General features: G+C 35.3%; 1 protein-coding gene across 1 annotated transcript; it reads right to left on the bottom strand.

Moving 5' to 3' along the window:
- Window positions 1-7: 7 nt before the first annotated feature.
- On the bottom strand, window positions 8-10254 carry LOC128214881 (uncharacterized). The gene is made up of 4 exons (XM_052921585.1): window positions 10173-10254; window positions 6782-6940; window positions 4562-4646; window positions 8-3535 (listed from the first exon to the last, which is right to left on the bottom strand). Exons 2-4 carry the CDS (start codon window positions 6914-6916, stop codon window positions 1731-1733), a joined length of 2025 nt encoding a protein of 674 aa, XP_052777545.1. The 5' UTR covers window positions 6917-6940; window positions 10173-10254; the 3' UTR covers window positions 8-1730.
- Between the last annotated feature and the right edge of the window lie 3269 nt (window positions 10255-13523).

Genomic DNA, 13523 nt, shown 5'->3' with positions numbered 1-13523 from the left:
AATAAAATATGATTTACTTTTTATTTACATCAAATTTTCACAGATATAACAATAATACAAAAACTTAACATTGACACAGGAAGTTCAAAAACATTTACATTTTCTTCTAACTTGTAAGAAAGGATTCAAGTTTTGTAAAAAATAGAAAAAAGATCAATAACTCTCAATATTATGCAACATACCATTACATGTGAACGGAGACAAGAAGAAATAGAGCTTATAGTTAATCTATGACACACTCGGGAATTAGTTTGCTGTGACTGCAAATGCATGTAGAAAGGCCCTGGTTTGAAATGTTTAGTAGTACAAGATTCTTTCAAAGATATTTGCAGTTGATTTCATGTAAAACATATACGCCACATTTACTGCAATTTGCAAATAATTTACTGATGTTTTCATATATTTATACTTTATGCCTCATGGGTCTACAACCTTCTAGTTTGTTAAAAATAAAACCATTTATTCCATCCTGACTGATTTTGACTGTATTTATAGTGTGTGCGATTCATCGTACTTTTCGTTATTATGTTCCATAAATTTTCGGAGTTGGGATAACAACTAAAATTAAAAGCTCGTTGTGACGTTAACTTCAGTACTCAAAATGTGTAAAAGCCAATGTATATCTCAAGGTCTAAAATCGAACAAGGCGTCCCATATCTGACATACATGTTATGCTAAAAAGTAAGGAGCAAACCCATTTTTTCTTGTTGTGGCCCATGTCATTAGGGTAATAGCTACAGGGTTCTGCAGAAGCGGGACAGGGTGACTAAAGAGGGCACATTCTATCTGACTTTGAAAAACTTGGAACATTAAGAACTATACAGAATTTTTTAGAAATGTGTTTAACTGAAGTAATATTAAGTTTCAACTGCCAACTATGTCATGTTTGCATGTATTTATAATCATACTGTAAGTTTAAGTAAAACAAAATAATTATTAATATTAGACAGTCTTAATCATTTATTTGTATGAAGGCTGTAAGGTGCCGATGCTGGTCTCTATGATGGCAGAAGGGTGAAACTAAAAAAGGACAGGGTGCAGCATCCTTCCATATCTCTTCAGTTAAACCCTTCTGTCATGGAGATTTATTCTACAGTCAGTACACAATTAAACATTCAACAAGGATTATGTTAAACAAAACCAAACAATAACAATCAAATAATCAAACAAACTAAATAAAAGTTTTAGAAACACTGTCAGTTGGAGCAAAATTACAAGGCTTTTGTATGGTCTTAAAAAGTATCAGAATAATACAAGTACATGTAACAAATGGTTTTATCCCGAAGCAATCTTGATTTTTATGTCATGCATTCAAAACTCTTGAAAATATGCAAAAATGTATCATGTTTCAAAGAGTTTTCTTAGGTTGAAAGAAGCAGGCAATAAAAGACATGCAGTTGCATGCTGTTGTCCCTGTTTATTTCTTCATTTAGCCTACTGTAATCTGGGCAAGATTGAAACAACAACCTCAGGCAACAATCTCTTTCTTATGATATCAGCACAGTGTAACTTCCTTTTCTAAGAAGAATTAATTAATTTTCTACAGTAGATATGATTTCACTTGTGACTATTTCTGCCTTAAGATGGCACAGATGTTTCCTGAGTTATCGCTGTTTGTTCCTCAAGATGATATGGGTTTTTCCCAAAGTTCCCACTGTTTCTTTCTTAAAATGACATGGGTTTTACAGTTAATGTCACAGTTTCTTTGTCTAAATGTCATTGATTTTTTCTTAAAACAGCCAATCATGATCAGGTCCCGGGTAGATGTCCATGTCATCATAATCGTATACATCATTGTCCCAAAAGTCTGAATACATGTCATCCTCATCATAAGAAACGTCTTCATCATAATCATCATCATCTGGGGGGTAAATCACTGAGCTATATGACACTTGGGACCGCATTGTTTTGTATTTACAGTGTGGGCAGTCAATATGACAGCTTATTAGTTCATTTGGAATCTTTGCAGGAATAACTGAGCAGTTTGCAATAGGACGGGGCAAAGGTTCCAACTCTTGCACAGCTTTAGTTGGAAAATCAATTGAGGTGGCTTTGTTGATCGGGGTTTTACCACTTTTTCCACCAAACATAAACAGCCTGTTCTTGTATGTGCCACAGGAAAAGTCAGTCCTTGGTTCTTCAGTATTTACTGAAATGATCTTTTCCTTGCCTGCGGTCCACTTGCGTGTGTGCAGATCAAACTTACGAAACCTATGGGCCCCAGACTTTGTCACATACACTTCATTCTTTACAGAAAACATGATTGGTTCATGCACGGCACCTTTAGAAAACTCGGGAACTTTCAAAGGACCTTTCGTAATGTCCTTCACGAAAAACCTCACAGTTTTGTTTCGTTTGATTCCTGATGGACCACATTTATAACACATCACACAAATGTAGCGATCTTCAGCAACACACACCTGTATCTCAGTTCTGATATTTCTTGCACACAGAAGCTCTATCGTGGAGCAATGTGTCATATCGCTGCTTATTCGAAACATGTACACATTGTGCTGGGTTGTTTTGTTTGGGTCTGAAGAATATGGCCTAGCCGAGGCAACCATGTATTGCCCTTCATTCAAAATCACTATGGCATGAATAACTATGTCATCAACAGGTGACGGTAGCTTTATGTTTATTGTTGACCAAGCTTTTCCAGCGATGTCATACTTCTGAACACTAGCAGTCTTGTCCTCAACAGGAATACCAGTCATGGTGGCATCAAATGCATACAGAGAACAGGTTGCTTCATGGAAGGCCACAACAGGCAATCTCATAGTAGTGGGCAGAGGAGCTAGCTCTACATAGCGATTTTCTTCAACCACATATCCCCAGATGTTGTTCAATGTCTGAACATCAGCCATGGGCAGAAATGGCACGGCATAAAAAGCATGAAACAATGGTCCCAAACCACAACCTCCAACGAGCAGCAATACATCTGACTTGCCATCAGCAGGTAACAAACCAGCCATGTGCTTCATTTTAACATTCAGCAGGTGAACTTTGCATTTGTCTGAAGATTTAACTAGCTCACAACTCTCAACTACAGTTTCCAGGAATTCCCGCCGCATTTTTTTCAAGTCCATCTCACAGAACATGGCTTCGAAATATTGTTCCCTGTTTTCTTTATCATGATCTATCCATCTAAGCACAAACTCAAAGAATTCCTTCTTTGAGACGTAACTAAGCGTTGGATCTTTCAGCATTTCAATAATAGATTCTGAGGTCAAACTCAAAGTGTCTGAATGCTCTAAGACTTCTGGCAAGTGTCCTCGAATGTATTCGTACACACGTATGTAAATGTCGAGATCATACAAGCTAGCCATTAGGCATAGATTAACACAGTTGTTGATAGTTATTTCAACATTCATGAGGTAGTTAGTGCACTCTGATTTCAGGTCATCAATCTGGAGATAGTCTGCGACCTCTAGTATCTCTTTGATTGAACAATACTGCAGAGTTATGGTCCCTGTGTAAAGGAAAGTGATGGCCGCTCTCACTGCTGAAAACTTCCCTACACTGATGTTTATTTGTCCTGAAAAAAAAATCAAAGTCAAAATGAATAACTGATGTGTTTTTTCAATGCTTGACTGGCTTGGTGTATTTGCAGTCGAAAGGGGGTTTATGTGGAATCCAATTTGCAAATTAAGGCTTCATTCTTTATTATGACAAAGGCAACTTTGCAGCAGAAAGTGTTTACAGATTTAAAAGTAAACACTGCTGCCCAATATTCACTGTGGTTTTACCTAGTTTTGAACCTATATAAACCATATTTACACTAGTCTTAAGTATTATTGTAAAAAATGTTCTGACTTGAGTTTTTCTAAGATTGGATAAACACTTTTAGATTTATGACCCTAATGAGAAGTTTAACAATAACTTTTGTCTTAATATTTCACCTAGTGACCTTTTTTGCCTTAGATGGGCCATATTCAAACTGTTGACTTTATGAATACAATTTTTTTCTTGATTCAACCTTATGACCTATTTTTTGACCCGAAATGATCAATATACACACTGGTCTGAAATATCATGTTCAAAAATATTCCTACTATGTTACTTGAAGACTGGACAAACATTGATGACCCATAGGCAAACTGGTCCCAAATAAAGTGCTAACAAATATTTTGATAAAGTTTCATAAAGATCAGATTTAAATTGTTGCATTAAGACACAAGATATATATATATATATAACAGTAATGCAAAAATTGTGAACAACTCTCAAACGTCCATAAGCGCCTCAGGTTTTTGTCAATCAATCCCCCGGAAATTTTCAACACCATTAGTGCTGTAGGCTCAATCTAGATATAATATATTAGACCATATTTTCCAGTTTGTTAACGCAAATTACAACAGAGGGTTTGAGGGGTTTAGTGGTATATGTCTCCACTTCTCACCCAAGAGGTTTTGAGTCTGATCCCCATCAAGGGTACTACGGTAACTCATAACTCTCAAAAGGAAACCAGTACATATTTCTTTCCAGGAAACAGACTTGAGAGATTCATATGAGCTTTAAACAGAAAACTGTCTTATATAAACTTATACATCTGAGCCTCTACCTTGCTGTTTCTCCTTGAGTCCGCTGTTGTAGAGAGCCTGAAAGTATGGACAGGAAACCAGCACACACCAGTGGGCCTTCATTTCCTGCAAGGTGAAAGGATACAACATCGCTATTAGCAACGCAATTTGATATAAGGGATTGTATTTGACTCTCATGGATGTTTAAAGATTTGGACTTCACAAGGCGCTACCCGAATTCAATCGAAATTATCAAATATCCATCAGAGTTGAATACAAACATCAGGATCAAAACAGAGAACTAATACTGGATTAAATCATTGAAAGACACCTTATTATATCATAAATTCATACTAATGTCACTTTGACATCGCACAATGATACTTATCATGTCATTAGCTAAGACAGCTGTATTGCACTTGATGGAATACGGAAGAATGTATTTTGTGATATGTAAAGCAGAAATTTATGCTGACTGGCTGCGTATATGATACATGTAATAATGATCATGTACTTAAAAATAGAAAATCAAGTGTGGTTTTTAAATGCTTAAGTGAAACCACCGAATTTCACCACCAATTCAGACAGACACTGAAAATATCCATGTGATCATCTTCAGCTTGAACCCCCCAGATTTGATGGTTTTTCAAGTTTACTGTTTGTAGAGCAGTTACAGAAATATAAATGCCAATTGAAACATCTCTTAAAATTCTTTCTCATTGCAACTAGAGCTGTCACAGGAGTGACGAATACCCCCAAGTGCCGCCTGGACACAGGAATGGCAAACCATTCCTTTGAAAAGAGGCCATATCTCCAAGGTTACTGCACACTGCATCTTCTTTGATCATGCATGTATTGTTTTATTTAAATCTATTGAGTAATTTAGAAGTTACACTGCTGACAAGAAAAACTAGCCTTTCATGAGTTATCGTCCGGAAACCGTTTTTCTACTTTTAGTAACAGTGACCTTGACCTTGGCCCAACCAGCCCCAATATCGAACTTGACCTGTATCTTCTGATGTTACACCTGTGTACCACAAATTGTTCAAATCTGTCTAGCCTTTCATGAGTTATCGTCCGGAAACCGTTTTTCTATTTTTAGTAACAGTGACCTTGACCTTGGCTCCACCAGCCCCAATATCGAACTTGACCTGTATCTTCTGATGTTACACCTGTGTACCAAAAATTGTTCAAATCTGTCTAGCCTTTCATGAGTTATCGTCCGGAAACCGTTTTTTCTATTTTTAGTAACAGTGACCTTGACCTTGGCCCCACCAGCCCCAATATCAAACTTGACCTGTATCTTCTGATGTTACACCTGTGTACCAAAAATTGTTCAAATCTGTCAAGCCTTTCATGAGTTATCGTCCGGAAAACGTTTTTCTATTTTTAGTAACAGTGACCTTGACCTTGGGCCCACCAGCCCCAATATCGAACTTGACCTGTATCTTCTGATGTTACACCTGTGTACCAAAAATTGTTCAAATCTGTCTAGCCTTTCATGAGTTATCGTCCGGAAACCGTTTTTTCTATTTTTAGTAACAGTGACCTTGACCTTGGCACCACCAGCCCCAATATCAAACTTAACCTGTATCTTCTGATGTTACACCTGTGTACCAAAAATTGTTCAAATCTGTCAAGCCTTTCATGAGTTATCGTCCGGAAAACGTTTTTCTATTTTTAGTAACAGTGACCTTGACCTTGGGCCCACCAGCCCCAATATCGAACTTGACCTGTATCTTCTGATGTTACACCTGTGTACCAAAAATTGTTCAAATCTGTCTAGCCTTTCATGAGTTATCGTCCGGAAACCATGAAAACCGACAGACCGACCGACCGACAGACCGACCGACAAGCTCACTCCTATATACCCCCTCAAACTTCGTTTGTGGGGGTATAAAAAGAAATAAAATAAAAATAAGATGAGAACATTCTGATGATAAGATCTTTGTGGTGCGAACACCAACACTTATTATACATGTATCTGTTTCTATCCATCGAAAAAGGGGTACAACTTAGTAATAACAAAGCAAGGGTACATGTACATGTAATTGGCCTTGCTAAACAAGCACATAATGTGTACTTAGTTCGATTTGAATATGAAATATCTTGAACCATTTCTGTGGTGGCTGTTTAAGCATCCTGAAGCTAAAGACAATGTTACCAAGGATATGAAAAAACCTTGTTTTTTGTACTAAACCACCCGAAGGCACCAGACAAGATAAAAACAGATGTCTAAAAAAACTGTGTAATGCACTTACAATGCCACAGAATGCTAATGTGACATCACAGAACTCTGACTGGGCAGTCATCTGGTCATATAGGTGTTGCTTCAGTTTGAGAGCATGGCTAGAGGCATTGCCCATTGTGCGAGGGTATGGTTCATCCATCTCCATCTTCCCTGAGAATGGACCCAGTCACTGAAATAAAATCAAATATACTTTGAACCAGACATCCCAAAAGACTTACAGCTTATACCGGACTGAAAGTCATGTTCCCTACGTTTATTTTTTGTCAAGAGAATTTGACCTTTACATGTTTTATTGATTAAACAGGTAAACTAATCGAACCAGCCTTCTTTTGAAATCAATTGGTACACATCATCCATCTGGGCCATAAGACAAGCTTTGGATGTATGCAAGTGTACATGTATTAGTAAGTGGGCATAAAATTTGTAATAATTATAATATTAAGTATAATGCTTTAAACATGTAATTATATAACAACAAAATTCAATAGATTCCCAATGAATTGTTTTTGCACAAATCATCAAGATTCCTTAGAGTAAATCCTTAAGCTTAAATGCAAAATTAAAGTTAATAATATGCGATCTACAGTACACTCAACGAGTAAGACCCACTTTCCATTTCTCTCCGTAGATTTTCGCTATCACGGCCAACACAATGAATTTATCGACTGTCCATGGAGTTTAAACTTAAGGCCTTGGAGGGTGATCAGTAGACCGAAGAATTATGAACGTTGCATGCCTCGGAGGGGTTAACTCCGCCAAACTCTGCGGACAATTGCAGGGTTCGAATTTAGACTCGCATACTCGCAAAATGCGAGCGACATTTGCAAATTGCGAGTGACTTTTCATTAAGCTCGCAAAATTCTGCGAGTGGCTTTTTCTAGACCACAAAATGTTAAAAGGACAGTAGAATAAATATGAACTTAATTCCGCTGCGTAGTCGAGTGTAAACACCCTATAAGTGGCATGTTTACACTACCAGTATAAAAAAGACAGTACGGAGTCACGCTCTAGTAAGTTTTCAAAAATAGAACAAATACGGAAAAGGCCGAGTTTTATCTCGAATCTTTCCGAGGCGTGCATAATACAAAGTGAATACAAATGACGTAATCACCTAGCTTAATTATTGGCTAAATTTAGCGCGTTCGCGCACTATATTGGTAAACCCCATCAACCTTTGATATATTTCCGCCGAACTGCCAAAGTGAATAGACTTCGTCGATCGATATATTTCATGGAGAGCATCCTCTCTAATTTAATTTTACTGTTTCTTTCATTTATTTTTAATTTATAATTTTATTGCTTTGAATACGTATAGACTTAATGAAATCTGTACCGTGCTTGCCGAATGGATATTACCCGATGACGAGGGTAAATATACAAAGTGAACAATGTCAAATTATTGGACAGCTTTGTAATCAAAAAGCGTCTCGCATCTGATGAGTCTTTCCGTACTCCCCAAAAAGAAAAAGCCATCAACAAGTTCTAGTAGTTGAGTTACTCAAGATTGATACGTTTTAATATTCATAATTTGTCTTAGGTGTAAATTTCTACTTAAATTAGACAATATTACAAGGGAATAAAGCAAATAATAAAATTGCAAGTTGATTTTTAATTTTGCGAGTTGCCTCAAAAAGCACTCGCAACATTTTGCGAGTGCTCCTCAAAGTTAAATTCGAACCCTGAATTGATAAGAATCTACGCTACAGTTATCTTTTTCATTAAAAATTTCAACCGATTATGACGGCTCCAGTAAATTGCTTTTATTCTTTTTCCTTTGCCTGTTTTGCATGAAGTTAGCTTACCACATGAATACAGTCGAATTTCACTATTTGCACATGGTTTTCACTAATGACTGAATAAATTGATAAACACATTCCACCTGAAAACGGCTAGGTTATTTATTACACATTTTGGTAAATTAGAGGGTCAAACTTGCGTTCAAAGTTCACAGCGCATGGTTGAAGTCCTTCTTGTCTCGTTTTCTGTGGAAAAATCCCAAAAACAACGTAGCTATTTTTAACCACCAATAATAAATAGTATATTCTACATTGTATTGATCACACGTGTGACGTCAGAGGTCATGGTTCAGAATAATGTAAAATGTTGGCTGTTTTATGATGCAATACAATTAGTGGCAATACATCAATGATTCAATGTTTATTATTAACAAGTCAAGACAATATTCAACTGACATTATGGACACAAATACAAATTAAACGCTGGTAAGAATCTTTTACGATTGACAATGTTCATATGCATAAAAACATATAACTTCTGAACAAGAATGATTTCTTGCTTATCTGATTAGACACAGAGTTCTGCGGCGGGGTCAAGAAATCGGACGATTTCTAATGCTATCGTTCCTAAAAACTCAGCGGTAAACCAGCCACTCAGGGGAATTTGAGTGAGAAAAAAAATAACCTCTGGAGGAAATTAGCAATCATCGACTTTAAGCCCTCGGAGTGAGCAACAAAAGTGGGTCCAACTCGTTGAGTGTTCTGTACTTTAAGCATTCTGTCAATTTCATCCCAGGTTGTTTTTGAAGGAAAATGGCTTTTGAAATATGCATTAATAGTATCTTAGTCTTAGGAGAAAACAATTCCTATCAATGTCCCAAGGTTGTAATTAAGTTTTGGTTGCAATGTCTCCCAGTAAAAGTAATGTTACCCAGTGATTTTTTAAAATAATTTTACTGCCTGTGCGTTGTTTTTCAACCTCCCGGTTCTTTCGTAGTGGCAAATTTCATTTTCGGTGCATTTTGTTTGAATATGCGTGAAGGTCAATCTTACTAGCATAAAAGTTATATTTTTCTTGTAGATGGGAATCTAACATTATCAGAACAGTAAAATTATTAGATTATCTCAATTATTTTAGGAACTATGCTCTATTGATAAGGTCCGTTTGGAATTGATGAATTTTTGCACATGTTTACCTTATATTTATTTATATATTATACTAATTTTCTTTCATGAAAAATTGTGGAATAATTTTTTAAATGACATGTATTCACTATCTTGACCGAAATAAATAAATAAAAAAAATATTAAAAATAAAAAAAAATATTTAAAAAAAAAATGTATTACTGTATCCATGCTATGTGAAGAACACCTGTGCCTGTGCCTTTTCCATTTGAATATATAAGTAAAAAAATGTGTTTTTTTAGATCTAGTCCACCTTAATGGCCAACAAAATGTATTTTTAAGATTTGATGACTACGGCAGACTTGAGACAGGGATACATAAGAAATGTAAACATAATTAAAAAAAATCCCTGAAAGCTCATTATATTGTAGATAGCTTCTCTATAAAGGGGGTTTAAAACCCTAAGCAAATTTTCAAAACAAAAACGGCGCTACAATGTATACGTATGTTCGAAGCTTGATTTAAAAAAAATAGTTATACCTCAGATATTTCGTTAAGGAGAGCAACAAATATTCACTTTTTCTTGGGTAAGTTACAGTTACAAACCGCCATTACTAGGTTGCTTTGATTAACTCGTGAATCGAGTTCAAGGTTACATAAAACTGATATTAAACCAGGTCATCTCATTAGCATAACTATTAGTTAAAGGGCGCAATGCATTATAGACTATTGAACACTGTCAACATCAACAAATACCAGCTCTGACAGATTGGCAACTTGTTTGCAGATGTATTTTTTTTTGCAAATCGTTGATAGTAGTAAAACAGAGATCAAGCTCCTGAAAGCTTGAACCATGCAGTAAATGTCTATTAAATGTTAAAAATTGTTTATTGAAGTTGTCGACTTTGAACTTGTCAGTAATGTGATTTAAATAAGAAAATAAGGCTGTACTGGTAAAGATTTTGAAAACTATAGTAAGTGGTTAGATAAAAAAAAGTAGCTTTACAATTAATCTCTGCAGCAATATATTATGAATGTCGTTATATTGAAAAATAGTTTACCGCACTTGAATGTATGATGCATATCCCAACAGCTGCCCCTGGTTTATTTGCATTGTTCTGATACTTGTCTCACTCAAATCTAAGGAAAGTATGACTTTGGGTTATATTTGGTGTGAACTAAATTAAGGCGTCAACTAATCAAAATGTTAAAACTATAGAGGTTACCCTTTCTATCCACTCTTGATCAAACATGGTAAGAATACTTTATTTCGTTCTATACTTATTTTTCTCGGATGAAAAAGGCCAAAAAGAATTTAAAAAACACACTACTTTTTTCTAAATGCCATATTGTCCAATTTTATTTAAACATGGTTTGACATCTGAGAGTTTGAAATAGGTGGTCGTATTTTATAATCAAAACTATTTCACGATGTCAATTTGTTTGACTTAAAAATAGATGTTTTCATTCTAGATGTCCATATTTTATGAAATTTGCATGGTCACTGTTGTAGGTGCAAACTACTGTTTATTGAACACTGAAAGTCATACGAACTTATATTTCAAACAGTTATATGTTTTCAGGTTCCTTTGCCGAATTAAAGAGAATGCCTCATGGGAGATGAGGATTTACTTAATTCCTTTACAAGGCATACATTCACACTCAATGCAAAACTGGGATTAGTCGTAAAAGATATCCTACCTTTTAGCGGCACTGTTTCCAAAAGTCGAAAAGAAAAACGATCAAAGTCAGGCACAACTGTAACATCTAACAAAGGCAATTGTCTCCTCCGCCACCATCCTGCAATTTGAAAGATTTATTATGTATTCATGACATTTTAAGAGAAAAAACTGCCAATTTTCACTGTTTGAAAACTTACGATCACGATACGGCTTTTGAAGTTGACAGTTTATGCAGAGAAAACGGTAAAATAGTCATAAAGGAAGTGCAATTTAGGAACGAAAATACTTTTAGAATATTGGTTGCAGGTAAACAAATACGTCTGCACAAATCTGATAAAAATATTATTTTGTCAATATGTTCAACTCCTTACTTCACCAAAACATGTCACCAGGAATGTGTGTTTTACCTAAAAAATGCCATCGGAAGACGGACATAAAAACTGTAGTGAACCCAGTTAAAACTATCTTTTTTAAATGGACCAGTAAATAGAAAATATCAAACATTTCTTTTCAGTATTTAATCATGTCAGGAGTATATGGGAATCATAAATGGATGATTAGATTAAAGAAAATACCCTGTTTCATAATATCTATGTGCTACTTGTTGGTATTTCCCACCCAAAACAAACACACAAATGAAGTTTGAAAGGGTATATTGGAGCTGGGAGTAAGATTATGTATTATTGGTCCCAGATTGGAGCACCCTGCGCTTGGCTGGTCGAACAGTCAGTCCATTGTAATTTTCCTTGTATGTATTTCAATTAAACCTCTTTTATGATATAACATAATGAGAGGAAGTGCGGTGTACAAGAACCATAACACTATTCTAATTACACAGTTATTGCCGTTTGTTTCTTTTCCTTACCTGGAGCATAACTTGAAAAATACTGGATGGAATTTATTCAAACATCATACAATGCAATGCTTTAGCTTATGTTGTTATGCACAGGACTTCATTTTTTTTCATGGTAGCGGTTCGAATCCAACTAGTAGCATTTGTTTTTGTTTTCCTTTTATTGCGATAGCGTACATTGTTTATAGAAGTTTTTTTTATTGTACTTTCATTAAACAGTAAATAAGTACTTTAATTTTAATGCTTTAGCCTATGTTGTTAAGTGCAGGATTACAAACGTGCCATAACTTCAGAGCTACTGATGGGATTGACATAAAACTGGGTATAAAGATAAAATTGATGAGAGGATGTACAATGCACAAGCACATAATCCTTCATGTATATTAAGGTATCACATACTTAATGAAAACCTCCACTTGAAACTTTTCAATTTTAATGTTCTAGCCTATGCTGTTTAGCACAGGACTACACATTCTTTGAAGGTTTCAAGGTAGCGGTTCAAATCAAACCAGAAGCAGTTTTTTCAGTAGCTAACATAATTTAACATAATAAAGGTCATCAATAATCACAGTTTATGTTCATGTAAGAACCAAGTAAAGTTTATGAGTACATGGAGTTCAAGCTAAGAAGGTTAGATTGCATTTTATGGACATCTGTACTGCTCTTTTAATTACTTCTTTTCAATAAAACTTTTGTCACTCAGCATAACTCGATAACTTACATTTAATGATTTCCAAGTAGGCGTGTCCACGGCACCAAAATTAAAAACTTTCATTTATTTTGTCAGCAATGGATCTTCTAAATTACTCAATGGATTTTCATTAAACAACACACATTGGTTAAGCGTGATAAGTGAAAATATAGTGTACAATAACCTCGGAGTTATGGCCTCTTCTCAAGGAAATTATTTGCCATTCCTGTGTCAAAGTGGCATTTGGAGGGTATTCGTCACCCCTGTGACAGCTTTAGTGTATTCTGATTGTTTTAGGCTTGGTTGGGTAAGGTTCAAGGGGTCTGTTACAAAACAAAAAATCATAGAAAACAGATTTTCACCCCGGCACACGTACTTGTGTAAGGAATATCATATTAAGTTAATACTTTGTATATAGAAACATTTCGTTTCAGTGGAATTTAGGTCAAATACACTGTTTCTGAAAATTGGGAAAACGGTTTACGCTGGATTACTTTTGTAAGAATTGACGTAAAAACTTATTATGTAAGAAGCATCTATAAATACTATTATAAAAAAATAATATAAAACTATATTTACAGATATATCACCGTTTCTATGGAAACTATTTAATCGCATCTTTTCCACTGGAGAATACCCTAGATCCTTTGGGGAGGGTATAATAG

Source organism: Mya arenaria, chromosome 13 (assembly GCF_026914265.1).
Source record: "Mya arenaria isolate MELC-2E11 chromosome 13, ASM2691426v1".
NCBI lineage: Eukaryota > Metazoa > Mollusca > Bivalvia > Myida > Myidae > Mya > Mya arenaria.
This window is presented reverse-complemented; position numbering and strand designations above follow the sequence as displayed.